General features: G+C 40.4%; 2 protein-coding genes and 1 pseudogene across 2 annotated transcripts; 1 reads left to right on the forward strand and 2 right to left on the reverse strand.

Annotated features, from left to right (window-relative positions):
- Positions 1-460: 460 nt before the first annotated feature.
- LOC118761059 (transmembrane channel-like protein 7) lies at positions 461-5,768 on the reverse strand. The gene is given in 6 exon segments (XM_036498709.1): positions 461-829; positions 4,349-4,457; positions 4,719-4,830; positions 4,874-5,348; positions 5,419-5,509; positions 5,559-5,768. Coding segments are annotated over 6 exon segments (1,311 nt in total). The 5' UTR covers positions 5,714-5,768.
- Positions 5,769-13,570: 7,802 nt separating this feature from the next.
- LOC118761060 lies at positions 13,571-15,414 on the forward strand (annotated as a pseudogene).
- A 5,452-nt stretch (positions 15,415-20,866) lies between these two features.
- Positions 20,867-21,370, reverse strand: LOC118761061 (probable mannose-1-phosphate guanylyltransferase 2). Its single transcript, XM_036498710.1, has one exon. The coding sequence runs from the start codon at positions 21,368-21,370 to the stop codon at positions 20,867-20,869; it is 504 nt and encodes a 167-aa protein (XP_036354603.1).
- Between the last annotated feature and the right edge of the window lie 759 nt (positions 21,371-22,129).

Below are 22,129 nucleotides of genomic sequence, written 5' to 3' on the forward strand. Positions count from 1 at the left end.
GCTGTCCAGGTAGGCAATGAGTCGTCCATACTCCACGAATAGTTGTTGTGCCTCAGTCGAGAGTGAGTAGTTCTTCTAATTGTCTCACCCAACCACACAAACGTCGATCATTTGGTTTTTTTGAAGGAAACTGGAGAAGAGTCGTCTCATCTGAGTCAAACTGACACATTCCTCCTTCTCGAACATAGTCAGACTGTCCACCACTCTCCCAACCTGCTGTGTCGGCCTGACAGTGAATGTGCATGTCTACAGATTGTCCAGGCGTTGTCGAATCAGCAATGTGAGTTGTTGGAAGAGGGAGGGACACGACTCGTCTGCCTCGTCGGATGATTCCCTGCCCTCCTCCGACGACCCGTCCTCGTCAGAACAGAGGTCGGCCACATCTCGATAGGCAGAACAGCCCCCCCTGCAGGTTATGCACAGTCCTCACATTTGGGGCGACTCGACTGAGCGGAATGACTCAACCAGACATTTGAGGACACGTGCGTCCTGTTGGGGATATCGAATATACTTTGGCCATTTGGGAGTCTGGTGGGTTGTAGAGGAGTGCGTTGTCGAAAACAGTGCACAAGTCGTGACTACAGCGTGCCAGACTGCACTTGTTATCCTGAATATTCCTGGCAATAGTCCGCAGATCCATCGGTCGTGTGATAATATCGTGTTCCTGTCTACAGCGGGACAGGCCAACTTGGATAGAGGGCTGCATAATGAATTCCTGGGCGAGTCTTCTCTTCCGGGCCCCTCTCTTGTCGTAGATGTGCTGGAACAGTTGTGCTGCGGCGTGGGAGTTGGCTGTGAGGGGAGTCTGGTGATTATTATAGTCATTACCCTGTTCGGAGATGAACAGTTTTGTTGTCGCAAATCAATATTCTGATAGCTGTTATTACGCAATTCATACTTTGTCAATTGCGGGTTGGTCGCCCGGAAAATCGTTGGAGGATGACCACTCTTCCTGCCTGGACCGTTTGGCGCTCATCACTGTAACTCACAATGTCTGATTGATATTGATTATAATATACATGAAATGAAATTATTTACGATATATTTTTCATTATTCGGAATCCATTTTAAATACGCTATTTAAGGTATACAAATCGTGCATATTGACCTTATTGCTAATTCAGAATTCGAGCCTTCCACAGGAGAGGACACTTTGATGTCCCCTGCACGACTATTGCGCATTAACCCCCACAAACGTATATTTGATTGAGAAATTAATTTTACCTAAAACACATTCTTTTTGATGAGTGATCACTGTCTTCACCCAAAGCAGACGGAGGTATCTAAAGTCACTTCAATTATCCTTTTTTGTTTCCCCGTGTGGATATCCAATCTATAAAATAAATATTGAACTGAATATTATTAAATACCCGCGTGTGTAAATTAGTTTAGTGGATTATATCGATTGTTGATGAGTAATATACTCGACGACAGCAAACAAGTAATCAGAAAAATATACACTCGAATGGACAAACAACAGTTTTCTGATTTTGCCATTTGGCTGGACCTCAAACTATCCGAGTACAAGTCGACCAACTCGATCAATTTCGACAGTACTGTCCCTGTCTCACATTCCAGCCGTTCTCCCACAAAAGTACCCTCCGTGGATAATGGACTCAGTCCACTACAACGTGTTGGAGGCAATCGGGAAGAACTGTCCTACCCCCACCAAGAAAACATCCAAAAATGGCAAACATTTTCGGACTGTTGGTCATGTATGGTCACCCTACTTAGAATCGACTGAGATCTCCCCGAACGCCTCAGAAATCACCGGGACTGGTCGTTCCTGGTTATTTAAATAAGTCACCGACGACCGTGCTTTCGAAAGAGCAGGAATCGTACTGTTCGGTGTGCAATATTCACTTTGTGGACGACGCTCTATTCAAGGCACACGTCCTCACTCACTCATTCAAGGATATTAAGATTTTAAAGACGTTGTAAATGTCCCTCTTTTCCTTAACAAACACCCTCATATACACGACAGTGAGCATGATAGGGAACAATAAGGACGGGAATAACACTCGAATGACTCCCCTCTCTCACTGGGCCTCCTCCAATACCGCCCCGTCAAAATGGGTTCCCCGCACACACAGGCACTGGCCCCCAGCAAATAAAGACGAGTGATGAGAGGAGTGTGGGGGGATGAGTTGTCGAGGAGGAAGGACCCGATTTGTTGGACGACGGGCGTGGGATGTTGACTGAGGAAGTGAATCCTCAGAATCCTTCGGCCACACAAATCCTTGAGGGAGAGGACGTGAGTGGGAGTGTTGTGGGGAGGAGGGAGGACTGTGATTTGGTCATAGATGGGTGTGAGTGGCTGAGAAAAGGGTTCCATCACAAAAGTGGGGAGCACTCGCAGTGGATTCGAACTCAGATCAATTCGCCTACCATTTCAGGACTGTGGGCCAACCGCAGGTTACGGAGGTGGTAGAGAGAGTCGGGGACCACTGATAGTCGGTTGTGGGACAAGTCGAGGGAAACCAACTCGCGGAAGAGGAAGAAGTGTGGGTCGACCACCTCCACCACGTTTCGGGCAATCTCCAGCACCCGCAAGGACTGTTGTAGTCTGTCTGCAATGAGAAAGGCCAGTACCTCGGCAGACGAGTCCCGGGAGGTGTGAAATGGCATTGTCTGAGAGAATGAGGTGGCGGAGGGGCAGGCAAGTGGCACAGCACGGGAATTGAGTCAACTCATTGTTGGAGAGGTCGCAGAACTAGCAGTGAGGACACGCCCGAACCGTCAGATGGCGGAGGGGGGTGAGGAATGAGTGGACGAACCCCTCCGAACACCCCCTCAGAACTGCCCTCTCCAGACTGCCTCCCCCTCCTGAGTACTCGTCCTTGGTTATGACCACTTCAGTCTGGCTGACTATTCGGGTGGACAGGTCGGCGAAGAGGGCGAGTATTGCCTCCCCATTCAAGTCCCTGCAGTGTTCGAGGAAGGGGGTGATGCACTCCGGGGGGGCCTGCATGCTCCATTCAGAGCTTACATTTCTAATCAACACACTTCGGTTTGGGTTCTTGAAGGAAATGGAGGCCTTTCCCAGGTTGGCGAATTTGTTGTAGACACCCGAAATGTTGTCCTTGGTCTGTGGAGGTGAGGGGAGGGGGGTACCAGGAGGAAGGAGTACTCATTCGCGTTGACATGACTGATCAGCAGAACACACCTCCCCTTCTCTAACCTTACTTGGATTATTGACTTTTTGAATCTATAATTGGATATTCTCCGTCCCGGCTCCACCACCGCGGCCTCACATTCCATTCTATTTAATTTTATTGACCAACCAAATAATATTTGCAACGTATTTAAATAGTTATGATCGAGTCGTACAAACTTAGTGACGATTTCCCTACTTATTACATTTGCTATATTCGTGGGCTGAACACTGTCCTCAACATCGCAGACCTGCTCGACGACAACTTGATATTCGTCAAATCTGAATTGGTATTCCATTTCTCTTAATTCGAGGTTTATGACCTCATCCAACTACTCAGTGCCTGTCTCAAGGCAACCATTCTCGAAAAAGAAGACAAATTGATCACCAAATCGTTTGCCACCCAAGTCCTTCTGAATTTATCGGGAAGACGCAATGTAGTGCCTCGTGTTGATAATCAGATTTCCGAGTCCCTCAAGCTCTTTGGGTACGACGGGGGTGACAATGTGCTTATTTGTTCCACCAACGAAGAACTTTTAAGAAAGTATACTCGGGAGATTGACGGTGTCCTCACTACAACTACTAAACTGAGACAGCATTCGTCCCTCTCTGACATTTCCACAGTATTGAACCGTGCGGTGACGGTTTAGGTTTATTCCATTGAAAATTATAAGAATATGAACGAAAAGGACATCCTGTCTTTCATTTTGTCCAAAATAGCAGTTTCGAACATTTAATTTTTCTTAATGCCACTTTCTTATTATAATGCGATAATGTTTTCTGTGGACTATTCCACAACTCAACACTATCCTTACAAACAATCGGTGAGAGCATTTGAGGGTACTTATTTGTTAGTAGAATTATATTAAAATTATTTTCTCATCATCAGGACATTTTTACTCCGCACTTCTTTATAGAGGCTCTGATTCAACTTGCGAATGACAAATCGCATGCTGCTGACCACGTTTATGTAATATGCCAAGACCAGTCTGGAGAATATAATTAGCATCGTACATCAAAATGAGCAGAACAAAGACTACTACTGGCGCGGAAATGGAGAAATTCAGAAAATCGTAGAAATATAGATTAATGGACAGGAGGGTTGTGGACAGACTACTAAACATGGTGGGATATTCGCGAAATGGACCACAACCTTTCGAGGGTGTTTGGCTGGAAAACCAGTTTCAATAATACCTGAATATAATGTAGGATATAGGGATTGTCAAAATGAGGTACATTAGTAACAAGAATACAAGGAATAGTCCCATTATGTTCGAGGAGACGTAGGCCTTCTTTTGTGGGACTGTAAAATAGTATATCGATATCTAATAGTCCACACTATTCTTACTAGTTTTAAATAAAACGTAATCAAATATTTGATGGCACATATTGCTGAAAACAGTGGGGAAAAACACGCCCCGATCCTAAACATTAATCTCCATTTTCACCAAGCAATTGTCTGGTTGTAAATTAAATCCAAAACATTTTTTAATATTGAAAATTCTGGGGGTTTGAGTAGTTTCCCACTGCAGCATCTGTAGAGAGATAATATCACATGCCTAACTTTCTGCAAGGCTCCACAACAACTGTCAACACACTTGAGACAATAAAGTCCATAATCAAGAGTTTGTACAACTGTTGGGCGACGTATGTTTCCCAGCACTTCACATATATCCGTCACCCTTACCGTGATTGCAGTACAACTCCCCGTGCTGGTATAACACGAGTCTTTTGGCTGGCAAGTGATTTGACTGTAAAGAGTGTATATGAGAATTGAGAACGACGCAAGTTTGATAATAATAGTCCTGTCCGCATTACTAATATTGCACCACCTCATGAGAACTACTTTGAGTTCTGTTCTGGCCAAGTAGTCCTCCCAGACGACGACCAGTTCGACAATAATCGGGATGATGATGTTGAGCAAGACCAATGTCAGTGAAGGAGCATATTCGATAAACAGTTTGTAGTTGGGGTTATCAATGAGGTATTGTCCAGATTTAGTAACCTACAACTAAACATTGTGCAGTATGACTTGGAGGGAATACGAATAGACATAGTATATCGCATATCCGCTTGCTCCAAGAAGACCGAGGACGAACAAGTTAATTAGAATTCGCTTTGAATACAAAACTATTTTTTGGCAAATTGACCGATTTTGCCTTCTTACCAAATCATTTTGTTCATTAAGACAGTCCTAAAAAGATTGTTTTTACTATACTAACCAGGATCTCAAATGTTAGGTTGTTTGTCACTGTTTCGTTTACTTTCTTGTTTGTTTGAATGAAATCTTTTCCAGCATAAACAAAGCCAGAGAAAACATTTTGTCCAATTTTCTGAGATTTCTCTTTGATTAGACTTTTGACCGAATAATTAATGCTGAAATGGCGAGAGTATTGCATCTTACCTTAGTGAAAGGCTTATCAGACTAATAAGGTAGTAGGCAAATAAATTAATCAAGTAAGCGACTGACATGTCGTATGTGAAATTGATTCCCAGTAAACTACTCAGGTCACTATTTACGCCCTTATAATATCCGTAGAATAAGCCGGAATTCTCCATCCAACCCTTTAATATATTTTCAAGTCTACCGATCCTTGAATGAAATCTTGGATCAGAGCCACGGCCGTATATGTTATATTAATGGAATACAACGCGCTGCACGACCGTGACAAATTGAAGGCATGAGTTTCTAGTCCTGTCACTGCTGCAGTGTAGGGATCATAATTGGAGTACAAGATTTGATTTGGTATGAATGTGAAAATAATATTGATGATTGCAGAAAAAAAGTTCATGTAAAATAAAAATTTTATCAGTACAAAATAAGATCTGATCCCAACCCCAAAATTTACTAAAAAATAAATTTCAACATTACAAGAAATGCGTCGGAGTATTCCTGAAAAAAGTGAAAAGCGGCCTGTAATTTGGTTTTGCGATGTCGCTTTGAACTGGAATTTCAAGTCAGAAAATTGTTACATTTTTATATTTTGATTTATCTTTGCGTATTGTGATATGCTTTTCGGCTATCATTCGATCTCTGAGGTCATTAATTGATTGTCCTCAACCTTACTATTTTTTTGACATATATTGGACAGTCCAGTTGTTTCAGAAATTCCAAACTGTCGCGGTCTTTTCTATTTTCGTCATCTTCAAAATGCTCTGAGATTTTCGTGTTAATCAACACTTCTTGAATCAGTGCATCTATTTGTTCCTGGTTGATCATCCTCTGGCCAGTTGGACTCGGATGAATTTTTCTAAATAAACTGAGCTATTATATATCTCTCAGACCACGCTATAATAAAACATATGTTTTAATAAATCTATAACGAATGAATTTACTTTGCAATTGGCATTATCAAAGTACGTCTGTATGTATTGATATACACAAATTTAGTAATCTCTATGGATATACATTATTCGGCACAAATCAATTAAACTTTCGAAATTCTTATATCGATAATCTTAATATGCAATGCTTTCGATTTATACTTTAATCGATACTAACATTACAAGACAAAGATTGTTTATAAGTCACTAGCTCAGCAGTTCGCTTCGCTCACTGCGAGCTAGCTCCTGCGGAGGCCCTGCTCGCTACGCTCGCAGTTTCCTTAAATAACTATAATTTATGTAGATATATAAATGCGACCTGCTTTGATATAACCTTATTCTAAGGCCTGTGGATAAACGATGTTTGCAGTCCGTCCATCCTTGGCAAATATAAATAAATTTCTCTTCTACCTACCCTTGAGCACCCCACATACAGCTGGCCATGTGAAAAGCACTCGTTCTCTAAAAATAAGCCTACTACCTTTAAAGACTGTCCCTGGGCCTTGTTTATTGTCATTGCAAAACTTATCTTCAGCGGAAATTGTAGTCTCTTAAATCTATCGCAGGCCCTTTCATGGTCCATAATAACGTCGACCGATTTATATATTCTTTCTCTGCCAGGGATTTTCATTAATAAATCTAAATTTATATTAAGTACCTCATCATTAAGTGGAGCTAATATAGCTCGTTCACGCAGCCAGTCGAAATTCACGTAGTGTTCAGATAGTTCGGAATAGACGGCATTCAATAATTCTTCTGCTGTTTCTACGAAAATACATAATTCTTCCGGTAGCCTAATTTTCTGGTCGTGCATTTCTGAAGTGATTGCCCCATTTCCAATATCTAGAAGGATTTGTGGGAATATGCTATTAACGCCTTGTAAATGTGCATGTACATTTACATCTAAGCTTACCTTTTTCACGTGTGTCCACAAATATGACGATTTGAGGCAGGCATTCAATTCATCCGCAGGCGTCCCTCTTTGAATAATTGGCAGCGTCTGTCTAAAATCACCTGCCAATACAACTAATGCTCCCCCAAACAAATGGTCGCTACAATTCTTGATATCTCTATATGTTCGGTCAACTGCTTGAATGCGCCTTTATGAGCCATCGTACATTCATCCCAAACAATTAACCTAGAATGCATAATTCTATTACCCGTAGTTGAGTCTAACAGCAGTCCTGACCTTGTTCAGCTGTTGTCTAAGTTCCCTCACCATTTAAGCACATCTTCCCTCGTTTCTCTTTTTTTGTTATATGGTTCATATTCTCTTGTTTGTTAACATTCTCAGATCTCTCTTTATAGGACATTCTTATGATTTTGTAAACGCGAATCAGTAATTTATATTAAATTTTCTACGTAAATTTATTTAGTGAAATTTATGTAAAGTGTATTATCCAATCAAAGCCATTATACTTAATTGCCTCTATGTTTAAAGGAATTGAAACTTTAGCATAATCGAACTTGTCTGTTTCGGTAAAGAAAATGATAATCAGCTTCATCTTTGTAGTATTATAAGGAAAAAAATTAAAGCCTGTTAAATCAAGGAGATTTAAATATAGGCAAATTGAAATTTACATGACTAATTTAAATTTTATTTGCCTCTATCTTTTAAGAAATCTAAACAGTAGCATAATCGAATTTGTCAGTTTCGGCAGTTAAAAAGAATCAATTATGTAAATCTCTAATAATTTTTGCTTTTTCCTTTTTAGTGGTTTTCAAAATCTGATAATTGCACAGTCTATTCATGGTCGATAACAATTAGAGATTTTATTTTATTTTTTTAACGAAAATTTAACAAAAAAGAATTTATGTCATCGAAAAAAGATAGCTAAGCTAATTAATGGCCTCACGAGGCTTGAAGGTTGTGGAGGACCTCATCATGTGAGTCGAGGACTTTCTTGTCGTTCATTTTAACAAAAACGCAGAAAATATTTTTTTTTAATTTTTGGGCTTGAAGGTTTTGGGGGACCACATCATGTGAGTCGAGGACTTTCTTGTTGTTCATTTAACAAAAACGCAGAAAATAATTTTTTTTAATTTTTTGGCTTGAAGGTTTTGAGGGACCACATCATGTGAGTCGAGGACTTTCTTGTTGTTCATTTTAACAAAAACGCAGAAAATAATTTTTTTAATTTTTTACCTTGAAGGTTTTGGGGGACCACATCATGTGAGTCGAGGACTTTCTTGTTGTTCATTTTAACAAAAACGCAGAAAATAATTTTTTTAATTTTTTACCTTGAAGGTTTTGGGGGACCACATCATGTGAGTCGAGGACTTTCTTGTTGTTCATTTTAACAAAAACGCAGAAAATAATTTTTTTAATTTTTTACCTTGAAGGTTTTGGGGGACCACATCATGTGAGTCGAGGACTTTCTTGTTGTTCATTTTAACAAAAACGCAGAAAATAATTTTTTTAATTTTTTACCTTGAAGTTTTTGGGGGACCACATCATGTGAGTCGAGGACTTTCTTGTTGTTCATTTTAACAAAAACGCAGAAAATAATTTTTTTAATTTTTTACCTTGAAGGTTTTGGGGGACCACATCATGTGAGTCGAGGACTTTCTTGTTGTTCATTTTAACAAAAACGCAGAAAATAATTTTTTTTAATTTTTTACCTTGAAGTTTTTGGGGGACCACATCATGTGAGTCGAGGACTTTCTTGTTGTTCATTTAACAAAAACGCAGAAAATAATTTTTTTAATTTTTTACCTTGAAGGTTTTGGGGGACCACATCATGTGAGTCGAGGACTTTCTTGTTGTTCATTTTAACAAAAACGCAGAAAATATTTTTTTTAATTTTTGGGCTTGAAGGTTTTGGGGGACCACATCATGTGAGTCGAGGACTTTCTTGTTGTTCATTTTAACAAAAACGCAGAAAATAATTTTTTTAATTTTTTACCTTGAAGTTTTTGGGGGACCACATCATGTGAGTCGAGGACTTTCTTGTTGTTCATTTTAACAAAAACGCAGAAAATAATTTTTTTAATTTTTTGGCTTGAAGGTTTTGGGGGACCACATCATGTGAGTCGAGGACTTTCTTGTTGTTCATTTAACAAAAACGCAGAAAATAATTTTTTTTAAATTTTTTGGCTTGAAGGTTTTGAGGGACCACATCATGTGAGTCGAGGACTTTCTTGTTGTTCATTTTAACAAAAACGCAGAAAATAATTTTTTTTAATTTTTTGGCTTGAAGGTTTTGAGGGACCACATCATGTGAGTCGAGGACTTTCTTGTTGTTCATTTTAACAAAAACGCAGAAAATATTTTTTTTAATTTTTGGGCTTGAAGGTTTTGGGGGACCACATCATGTGAGTCGAGGACTTTCTTGTTGTTCATTTTAACAAAAACGCAGAAAATATTTTTTTTTTAATTTTTGGCTTGAAGGTTTTGGGGGACCACATCATGTGAGTCGAGGACTTTCTTGTTGTTCATTTTAACAAAAACGCAGAAAATAATTTTTTTAATTTTTTGGCTTGAAGGTTTTGGGGGACCACATCATGTGAGTCGAGGACTTTCTTGTCGTTCATTTTAACAAAAACGCAGAAAATATTTTTTTTTAATTTTTGGGCTTGAAGGTTTTGGGGGACCACATCATGTGAGTCGAGGACTTTCTTGTTGTTCATTTAACAAAAACGCAGAAAATATTTTTTTTTAATTTTTTGGCTTGAAGGTTTTGAGGGACCACATCATGTGAGTCGAGGACTTTCTTGTTGTTCATTTTAACAAAAACGCAGAAAATAATTTTTTTAATTTTTTACCTTGAAGTTTTTGGGGGGACCACATCATGTGAGTCGAGGACTTTCTTGTTGTTCATTTTAACAAAAACGCAGAAAATAATTTTTTTAATTTTTTACCTTGAAGTTTTTGGGGGACCACATCATGTGAGTCGAGGACTTTCTTGTTGTTCATTTTAACAAAAACGCAGAAAATAATTTTTTTAATTTTTTTACCTGAAGGTTTTGGGGGACCACATCATGTGAGTCGAGGACTTTCTTGTTGTTCATTTTAACAAAAACGCAGAAAATAATTTTTTTAATTTTTTAGCTTGAAGGTTTTGGGGGACCACATCATGTGAGTCGAGGACTTTCTTGTTGTTCATTTTAACAAAAACGCAGAAAATAATTTTTTTTAATTTTTTGGCTTGAAGGTTTTGGGGGACCACATCATGTGAGTCGAGGACTTTCTTGTCGTTCATTTTAACAAAAACGCAGAAAATATTTTTTTTTAATTTTTGGGCTTGAAGGTTTTGGGGGACCACATCATGTGAGTCGAGGACTTTCTTGTTGTTCATTTAACAAAAACGCAGAAAATAATTTTTTTTAAATTTTTTGGCTTGAAGGTTTTGAGGGACCACATCATGTGAGTCGAGGACTTTCTTGTTGTTCATTTTAACAAAAACGCAGAAAATAATTTTTTTAATTTTTTACCTTGAAGTTTTTGGGGGACCACATCATGTGAGTCGAGGACTTTCTTGTTGTTCATTTTAACAAAAACGCAGAAAATAATTTTTTTAATTTTTTAGCTTGAAGGTTTTGGGGGACCACATCATGTGAGTCGAGGACTTTCTTGTTGTTCATTTTAACAAAAACGCAGAAAATAATTTTTTTTAATTTTTTACCTTGAAGGTTTTGGGGGACCACATCATGTGAGTCGAGGACTTTCTTGTCGTTCATTTTAACAAAAACGCAGAAAATATTTTTTTTAATTTTTGGGCTTGAAGGTTTTGGGGGACCACATCATGTGAGTCGAGGACTTTCTTGTTGTTCATTTAACAAAAACGCAGAAAATAATTTTTTTTAAATTTTTTGGCTTGAAGGTTTTGAGGGACCACATCATGTGAGTCGAGGACTTTCTTGTTGTTCATTTTAACAAAAACGCAGAAAATAATTTTTTTAATTTTTTACCTTGAAGTTTTTGGGGGACCACATCATGTGAGTCGAGGACTTTCTTGTTGTTCATTTTAACAAAAACGCGAAAATAATTTTTTTAATTTTTTAGCTTGAAGGTTTTGGGGGACCACATCATGTGAGTCGAGGACTTTCTTGTTGTTCATTTTAACAAAAACGCAGAAAATAATTTTTTTAATTTTTTACCTTGAAGGTTTTGGGGGACCACATCATGTGAGTCGAGGACTTTCTTGTTGTTCATTTTAACAAAAACGCAGAAAATAATTTTTTTTAATTTTTTGGCTTGAAGGTTTTGGGGGACCACATCATGTGAGTCGAGGACTTTCTTGTTGTTCATTTTAACAAAAACGCAGAAAATAATTTTTTTATTTTTTAGCTTGAAGGTTTTGGGGGACCACATCATGTGAGTCGAGGACTTTCTTGTTGTTCATTTTAACAAAAACGCAGAAAATAATTTTTTTTAATTTTTTAGCTTGAAGGTTTTGGGGGACCACATCATGTGAGTCGAGGACTTTCTTGTTGTTCATTTTAACAAAAACGCAGAAAATAATTTTTTTAATTTTTTACCTTGAAGGTTTTGGGGGACCACATCATGTGAGTCGAGGACTTTCTTGTTGTTCATTTTAACAAAAACGCAGAAAATAATTTTTTTAATTTTTTGGCTTGAAGGTTTTGGGGGACCACATCATGTGAGTCGAGGACTTTCTTGTTGTTCATTTTAACAAAAACGCAGAAAATAATTTTTTTAATTTTTTGCTTGAAGGTTTTGGGGGACCACATCATGTGAGTCGAGGACTTTCTTGTTGTTCATTTTAACAAAAACGCAGAAAATAATTTTTTTTAATTTTTTGGCTTGAAGGTTTTGGGGGACCACATCATGTGAGTCGAGGACTTTCTTGTTGTTCATTTTAACAAAAACGCAGAAAATTGACTTGAAGGTTTTGGGGGACCTCATCATCGAGGATATTCTTTCTTATTAAAATTTTTTGACAGGAAGGTTCTTAGAGGATATCAACCTTTTATTGTGCCTCATTATCGAATAACTACAAAAGGGAAGGTTTTGACAATTTGATCTGGTTTGTAACAATTTGAATGTGGGTGTGCACAGACAGACAGACAGACAGACAGACACACAGACAGACAGACAGACACACACCATACCATTTTATTATTAAGATTACGCTTTTCACATATCAATTTACATAATTTAGAGAATCTTATATTTAATTGCTCTATAAACAATGAACTACAGAAAATACCACGATGATACAATTTCTTAAGAAACTGTTCTTAAGATTAAATAAATATGCTAGGAAATGATCATTATCAACATAGGAGCATTAATTTTATTTAAAAGCCAAAATCTTTGACAAAAATACAAATGAAAAAATTAAATCATTTTCATTTTTTGATATAAACGATCCGCGAGTGAATTCGCTCCAAGAATAATTTTTAATGGACTTTTCAATAGCGTTCAAATTTTGTGAATAAATTTTGATAATTATTAAAATTTTATCAGAATAATCTATTTCTTGAATTAAAACATTCGGAGACTATTACTAAACAAAATACTTTAAAAACCACTCCGGGAATCAATGAATCAGAATTGCTATTGCCAAAAAAGAAACGTGTGATTCTCACCAGATTTTTCTGCGGACATCACCTTTAGATTGGACACGATTATACAGAAAAAACCCGAAAGAAGGCCCTGCCTCGTGTGTAACTTCAATCCAATTTCCGTTCAGTATTTGTTTTCCTGTCCTGTACCACTGGCAATGTCGTTGCCACGCGCAGCGCTCCGAGATCTCTGGGAGCGACCTACCCACGCTGTGCACCGTTTCAGGGAGTTCGGAGCTACTAACTAACTAACTTCAGCTTTTAATAGACGTTTTTACTGGCAGAAAAAGTAAAAAAAGTATAGAATGGAATATTTAATCCCAAAGAGCATATTGATGGCAAATCTAAAGATTACCAAATTAGCATTTCTTTATTTAATCACCGTCACAACGAACCGGTTACTCATTAGCCAAGGGTTGAGCCGATCATGGTTAGCTTGGAGCCTTTCAGTGGCCTTCTCGATCTCCCGATCCTGTGAAGGCAATGCGATGTCATCCGCATAAAATAAAATCATCGTTATTATCCGTAAGGGATGAAAAATCTTCCAGGGAGAGATTAAATATGGCTAGGGATGAGGGGGATCCTGATGTACTTCATTGAATAGAAAACGTAGACTTCATCCGATGCACACTCTACCTCTTCGTCCACTTAGGAAGTTGGTGATCCATAGTTTGAGTTTCCCTGGAAATTATGGTTGAAATATTTTCCTTGATACAATCTTCCTTGAAACAGATTCAAAGGCTTTGTGTATGTCGACGGAACAGAGTACTGTTTTTAAGTGTCGTGGTGTGTTCGCAAATCCATCAGTGTGTGTTTTAAACTAAACAAGCTTTTTTAATAAAATAACCGGGATGTTGTCTGGACCATGAAATTATGTCGTTTTTGTTGAATGCAAAGTATCAAACACCTCTTTCATCACAAAAGGAGAGAGGTTGTTATTTTAGTCTAACAGAAGAGACATAGTTTGGTACACCCATTGATCTTGTTTCCAGAATTATTTGCAATCATGGGACATCAAAAATGGCATTGTATATTATTTATATTAATGATAATACAAATAACTACATTGCCAACTGCACAGTGACAGACGTCTTCATTCCATGGACGACCCAAGAAAATGGTTTTAAAAATACATGTTTGTTTGTTTGCTAAAATAATTAATGAATGTGATTGCTAACAACATTGATCACTTTTTTGTATGAACCTTAATTAAGATTGGTATATTATTTGGATCGAGCGATGGTTCAGAATAGGATGGTTTGACTCGATCTAATTATTTTAGAGAAAAATTTACCTCCGAGTTTGTTTTCTTCGGATTGGAGACATTGACACTGTGAAAGAACAATTTAGTGCAGATATTTTGATCGAAGCCAAGTGGCGGGAACCAGAACTATATGCAGTATTTGGAATTGTGAATGAAGTAGTTTTTTGATATAGACAAATATTCTCATGGAAGAAAATAATCTTTACAGTGTGGATAAGTGCAATTATTGGAGCCCCATGTTGTATCCGGAAAACCTTATTTTCGAACAAAAGAATTATGGGTGGAAGACATACATGCAGAAAATGGGCGACGACATTTTCATGTCCGCCAAATGTCGCATTCTCGGAGTTTTCTGGGAAAATCTGGAACTGGAGAATTTCCCATTCGACATTCAGGTTAGTGAGGGGCAATAGGGTAGGACTTTACGGTGACCATAATGAGTCACCACTCGACCACGGAAGTGGAGTTGAGTATTGACACGAATTGTTCATGCACGGTCGATACAAAACTGTTTTTTGACAAACAAGTCAGTGAGCCTGGTTCATGGTTGTAGAAGTGGATATTACAAGACTCAGTCACCATCTCCGGGTCAAATAAAAAGGAAATCCAGCAGTCGTCGAATATAATGCATCCCTCCATGTCATTCACCTGCAAGGCCGAAAGACGCTCCCTCTTCTACTTTTGGAACGGATTTCTGATAATGGTGGTGATTGAGATGTACTCTGTAGTTTTGTATTGCTTCACTCTCCTTCGCCACTTTCTCGGTTTCTCCCAACGATGTGCACAAGCGACTGCAACTGACGTTCACGCTCATTCTCACTGCTGTCACCTTCAAATTCGTGATTAACCAAAACCTCCCACAAATTTCGTATCTCACATTTATAGTTGTGGCTTGAATACTGATTGTCAGGACAGATATATTCTCTTTTCGTTGCTCCTGCTCGTGCTTGTCTGTTTCTGGCACAGCATAATCCCCTCAATCATCAGGAATAATGAAAAGATGGGGAACAGCATTGAAAATTGTGTTCTTGTTTCCTTGGGCATTACCTATGTGTGTACGCACATTTGGTTCATCTTTGACATCTACAACAGAGTAATACTCGTTTGTCATCCTGAGGCCTTCAATAGAAACAGCACTTAATGTCCTCTAACATTATCTAATATGTCTCGACTATTTGAGCGAGTAGCCAGCAGACCAGCAATCAATTTAACCAAGTAGATTTTCAGGGTTGGGAAACAAGTATAAACAGGCCCGTCGTCTACCAGTCACTACGTGGATGACAGAGCGGACAATAAAGTGGCGATAACAACTCTGTTGTCCATTCCCTGATTACTGTAAATGCATTTAATATTATTCGTTCATAAAAATTAAATTGAGTATAAATAAAATGTTGTCATTAGTGAGATGGCGGCATTGTCGTATGCTGGGCAGTTGGTTCAGATTAGACGGTCGAATGGTACCACTCACACCGAATGTTAGACATTAAGGCAAGGTCCACGAGGCCACTCTCCTCAAAGTAGACGAGCAAGAGGGGACTGCCACTGTGCAGTTCAGGGAGGGGGACGCCATCCTAGAAAAGGAGATTACTCTGAGTGATCTGTACCTCCTCAACCCGCATCTCATTGAGAAAAGTAGAGTACTCATTTATTCCAGAACATTCCAAAGTGCCACAAAACAAGCCTGAAATGAGGAACCACCGACCACGGGAGATGTCCCCAGTCTGCAAAAAGTCCCCAGTGGTGGAGGAAATCGAGAAGATAGAGAAGCTGCGGAACCAAAGACGAGCAGACACGCGGGCGAGCAGGGCGGCGGGGGTGCCCACCAAGCACAAACAACTGGTGCAGATGATAGAGTATGTCCGTCCATGAGAGGGTAGTGAGTTCCGTGCCAAGGTGGACTACAAGCCCCTCAACATGCGTGCCCCCCTCCAGCCTGCCACGATCTGTGCGTGTGTGAGGAAGAGGCCGATATCCCTCCAAGGTTGTGGGTGTCCTGAGTGCAGAACTGGCCCGGGGGGACGTGGACATTGTGACTGTGCCCACCAAGAAGAGGGTGGTCGTGCACGAGAACAAATACAAAGTGGACAGGACGCAGTACTTGGACAACCACACCTACGAGTTCGACTATGTGTTCGACGAGGACTCCACCAACGAATTAGTCTACCAGTATTGTCTCCACTCACACTCAGTTTCACAGTGCAGCCGTTGATAAAGACAATGTTGGGAGGGGGCCGGGCGACGTGCTTCACATATGGGCAGACGGGGAGTGGGAAGACATATGTATGAGTGTGGGGTGACAGTAGACAATGGAGGGGGCAGTCGGGAAGGAGAGTGGGATATACACCCTGCTTGGTTGTACTCCCCCACTATTCCAGCACTTGATTTGTTTAGTCAGCTACGCGGCAGATTTGTCGCCTTCCTCAGCTTTTTCGAGATTTACAACACAAAAGTGTTCGACCTGCTCAAGAAGAACAACCAACTCAAACTGTTGGAGGACAAGAATCAGGTGTTCCAAGTGGTGGGACTGACGGAGGTGTGTGTGAGCAGTGTGGAGGAGTTGAACCGGCACATCGGGAGGGGGACGAGTAATCGGTGAGGGTGTGTTGACTATCCAGGTCGGCCGGCCAGACCAAAATGAATGCCAACTCCTCTCGGTCCCACGCCATCCTCCAAATCGTCCTCAGAAAGTGAGTCCCCTCCACATTCCCAGACCCAACTCGTCGGCAGTGCATGGCAAAATATCACTCATCGATTTGGCCGGGAACGAGCGAGCTGCGGACATGGACAGCAACGACTTCAACATTCGGAGAGAGGCCTCGGACATAAACACGAGTCTGCTCACACTGAAGGAATGCATTCGTGCACTCGTCAACAGAGGGGCACACGTCCCCTTCAGGGCCACCAAGCTGACATCCGTGTTGAGGGATTCCTTCACGGGGGACAATATCCGCACGTGCATGGTTGGGGTGTCCGAGCATTGCAGATCGCCACGATATCACCCACGCAGACGTCGACCAAGCAGACAATAAACACTCTGGGATATGCCAATTTGTATGCCCCCTCTTCTATTCCAGTCTCAATGTACTCGACTCGAAGCCCCCCGAGACGACCCCTGTGGACATGCACTGTTTATCCTCCTCCAATGTTGTGTTGTGTCAGCACTGTTAGGCCGACCTCCCCGACAAGTGGACTGACCATCACCGTGTTCTCAGGGAACTCGAGGAGTTGGAGGAGGACTTGGTTCATCAAAACAGGGAAGTGGTCCGTCGAATGGAGGGTTCCATTGCCTCATATAAGAGACTTATGGGACTGTTCGAAGCCCCTCTGTTGGATATGAACAGTACATTCGTCCTCCTTCTTTGTAGAGTTTGCCCAACTCAAATCCCTGGTCGACAAAGATTGTAAGTTTATGGTCAGTTTCCACGGTTGTCCAAGTTGTATATTCTAGACAAGTTGCAGTTGTATAATGACAAGAAGGCGGACGAGGAAAGACTCCACAAGTCTTTTGGAGGGAAGAACAGGAAAAAATAAATATATTCTTTATGTTTTTATTGTTTTCATTTCAATCTGTTTTAATCAATTTGAGCTGCTTCGACAATCGAATTGAACGAAACCACCTGTTCACTTCTTATTAGTTTCAGATCTGTCTTGGCTAGTACTGCCGATGCTGTCATAAACAGTTGAGTTTGTTGACTGTAGGAATAATTGGAATCTTCGGCCAAGTACAACTTGTTTCCATAGCTCAGCGGACCCACAAAAATAATTTATGGCAAATTATATAAGCGGACAACCAGCTTAAATGCGTCGTGTGGTTCTCTTTTTGTCGTGACGCAAATATCCATTAACTACGAGGAGAGTTCCGCATTCATTAACTCTAAACTAAACCAAAATGAATGCTTAGAGGTTTCTCCATTTACTATTCCAGTTGGAAATTTACTTATTACCAATATGTCCGCCAATTGGATCATGCCAGAAAAGTTTTTCTCTGGATCTCCCGGTTGACAAACCTGATAACTTTCTTATTTGCGAAAACCTGAACGCAAAACACCCTCAGTGGCTTAAGTCACAAACACCTGACTCGAAGGGAAAGCCCCTGCTTGAGCAACTTGACAACCTCGTCATTCTCAACAATCTGTCTTTGAACAAAAGAACCCCACACAAGAGAAAGGACAAACTTACTTCGCCCGAACTGACTCTTTGATCTGCTAACCTGGTGTCACTCACTAATTGAAACGCAATCTTACGGAGCGACCATAACCATATAGTCATACGAGTCCAAATCAAATCCCCTTTCAGAAAAGCAGCCCCACGTTGAAATACGAATACAACCATGCCGACTGGGCTAACTTTACCCGCTACATTGATAAAGCACTGACAAATTTTGATTACGACTCAATTGACAATGCTGTTAAACACTTCAATGTGGATAATACTGTGGTTGCCCTAGCAATCAAGAGGTCACAATAGCAGCAGAAAAGCTGAAAAACTACCTCTACGGTTCTGAAGGTGGTTATTAATAAACCGACTATCAACAAGTCCAGGAAAGTCAATTAATACCTCCCTTACTTCAGCAAAGAGATTCGGAAAGCAAAAGTAAAGCTGTGTTTAAACGATGTGGAGATACCATTCCGAAAATTGCAAAATATTTCTGGAATAACATACGACGCCCATATGTCTGATGTGATCACAAGATGTATAAAGAAACTCAACATACTCAGAGTTTTCCTTCGAAAGTGCAGACAGTGGACTAACCTCGCCAAACCGTCTATAAGCAGTAAATGGAACCTACAATTAGCTACACCTGCCAGCGTGGGGAAATACGATCAGCTACACCAATCGGGAAAAAATTTCGAAAATTTAGTCAAAAATTTGCAAAACTCTAGAAGAACCAAACGAACACCTAAATGTTGCAACTTTTGAGAAGATCTTGCGAAGAAACGTGGGGACGACATTCGAAACGACACACCCGGCGCGCCCCTACGAAACATGTGCGGGAACAAGGGAAGAACTTCAGGGAAAAATGAGAACCCTCCTTAAAGAAGCTGGACCTGATTAGTTATTTTGGGTTTTTAGACGGTGGCCTTGGTTGAATAATAATCTAAGCGGACGGAAGTGTGAGGATACAACAGGGGGATGTTTCCAAATCCACCAGTCTGCAGTTTTTTGACCTTTCTTCCAACATGGTTGTACTTCCAATCTCTTGGCTTGCTGATACCAAAATAGGGGGAATACATATGCCTACAATCTCCGATAAGTGAGGAGTAATGTAAACAATCATAGACAATCTCTATTAATTTCAACAGCCTTGTTCCAAACACGAGCACTGACACAATACTTTTCATTTTCCATATTGTAGGACGTGTTGATGATAACCGCCTTCTTGGCTAAAACGGTGTGATCCAACTCATCGACAATCAGGTCGAGCACGTCCTCTCGCTTAATCTAATCAGTCAACTTGATAATCCCACTTTCTTTGACTTTTTGCTCACATACCCCCCGTTTAAAAACACTGAACCGGCAGTCAGTCGTTCCAGGAAATTACTAGCAGTGACCACAATAATGTACCTCCGTGATATTTTAAACAGAATGGAACCAACTAGGTCCAGGCGGGTGGAATTAGCCATCAACTCAACTCGTCTGGATGAACCAATGGGAAAGTGGGGATTATAATCCAAATCAAATTCATCCTGGAATATGTCATCTTCAGAATCGTCATCCTGCGTTGTCCCACCCACAACATTACTTTATTGTCCGTCCACAGTTTACTAGTTAGTTGGTGTGTGAAGTTGGGGATAGTTTTCAGTGAAATTGCCCGATTCATTGCATTTAATTTTCTAATTACCAAAAATTCCTGTAAAACAATTGAACAAGACCGGAGGCCTACGAAAAACATAATTTTAATTAAAATATAATTTACAAGTAATTCAAAATATTCTTAAATCACGGACAATAAATAAAAATTGAGTGATTCCAAACTAAGTCTATTCCTTTACTTTGAATACGTGCAATATTTATTAAAGTAATAAATTTTTCTTTTTCAATAATCGCCATTCAGTCTTAATAAATGAACAATATCACTCATCGCCTTGAAAGGAGCACTGACAAATGTTTTAGTTTCTTTGTTTGGTGCTGGATTTCTTAAAAATAAAGGGATGATGCCCTCTGTCATTGAGGGGACAATTCAAACACTCAACAATTTATGGAGAGAGGAAAATGAGTTATTTGAACACAGGATAGAACACTCCTTAAACCTCTGCCAGACACTGTGTGAGCACATTAAAGAACGGGTTATCGAACGGGTTATCTACATAATTATGCTGGGCGAATAGAATGAGGAAGATATTTCCTTGTTTGGGAGGATGGTGGAACCCTTAATGTATATTTCGTCGACAACTCTCACGTCCTGACCAATCACAGCATCGGGCTCAATCCGTACCTAAACATAACATCGAAAACAACCCATCGACCAATCTGCGAGCTCCACCCAACGATAGATCCGCTAATGAACGAATAGTCCCCAACAGACACGTTATTGAGAAGCACAGAGTTAAGGACGCGCACTCCAGCACCGAGAGTGACTCTCCTCCCAATGGTCACGTTTGGACCAATCTCTGACCCCGCCCCAATAACAGCCTCGTCGTCCTGGAATATGAGTGGACGATTACAATGAGGACGGGCTGATGGATGGTCACGTCGGGCCGTGTGCTGCTCACTTGGTTGTGCTCCAACCACAGCCGGGTTGCCTGGAGGAAGTCCAGTGGCTGTCCCACGTCCATCCAAAAACCTGGCAAACTGATGGTTCGACAACACCAGGAATGTGACACGCGTAGAGTTGGGATTCCTCGGCCATTTTGGGGAAGATTTCTTTCTCGATTGAGGTGGGTCTCGTCTTGAAGGACACGGACAATCACAACCTGAATTCGGTTGAGGACTCGGGGACTGAGGACGTATATTCCTGCATTGATCTTGTCGGACACAAACACGGACGGCTTCTCCACGAAACGCTCGATTTGGGTGCCGATGGGAGTCTCCACCAAATCGAGCACTCCGAACTTGGAGGGGTCCTTGACAGTCGTGACAGCCACAGTGCCCTCCATTCCGTGCTTAGCGTGAGCTTGGGCTATCAGGGCGAGCGGGTATTCGCACACAATGTCACTGTTCAACACGAAAAAGGGCTCGTCCTTTTCCCCCAAAACGTCCGCGCTGAATGCAATTGGACCGGCTTGCTTACAGACGAGGACATACCCGTGCCCAGAGGGGTTGTCTCCACACGAGTTTCTATTCGTATGCCCAGAGACTGTTGCCATGCTGTGACCTCACCATCCATCATTTCTGCCCGGTAGCCCACGGCCAGAATGACGTGGTCTACGCCTGCCTGCCATATTCGCCACGAGGGGAACTTGCCTTCACAAGAGCCTCGATCTGGTGGAGGACGAGGGGTTTATTGCAGAACTCGATCATTGGTTTAGGACATGACAAGGTTAAGGGACGGAGACGGGTGCCGTAACCTCCTACTAAAATAAGGGCCTTCATTTATGTGTCCTGTATTATTTTTTTAAATATACAACTTTAATTGAATGTTTTATTTATTATTAAATAATTAATCTAATTCTTTTTGGATGCATTCTTTATAAGAATTGTTGATCTTTTACTTAATTTTTAACGTATCTATGTTCAGGGTAATATTTTTGTAGTAATTTACTTAACGCGTGTTTATTTCCTGATAAAAATGATTGTATCCTGGGAGATAGTGAGTCCATCTCATAAGTAGTTTGTCAGGCTGTCGCTCAAGAATTAATTTTCCCAACTGAGGTGTAGACCAAAAAAATGAAAGAATTTCTTGATGATAGATCGAA

Source organism: Octopus sinensis, unplaced genomic scaffold, assembly GCF_006345805.1.
Source record: "Octopus sinensis unplaced genomic scaffold, ASM634580v1 Contig07101, whole genome shotgun sequence".
NCBI classification, from domain to species: domain Eukaryota; kingdom Metazoa; phylum Mollusca; class Cephalopoda; order Octopoda; family Octopodidae; genus Octopus; species Octopus sinensis.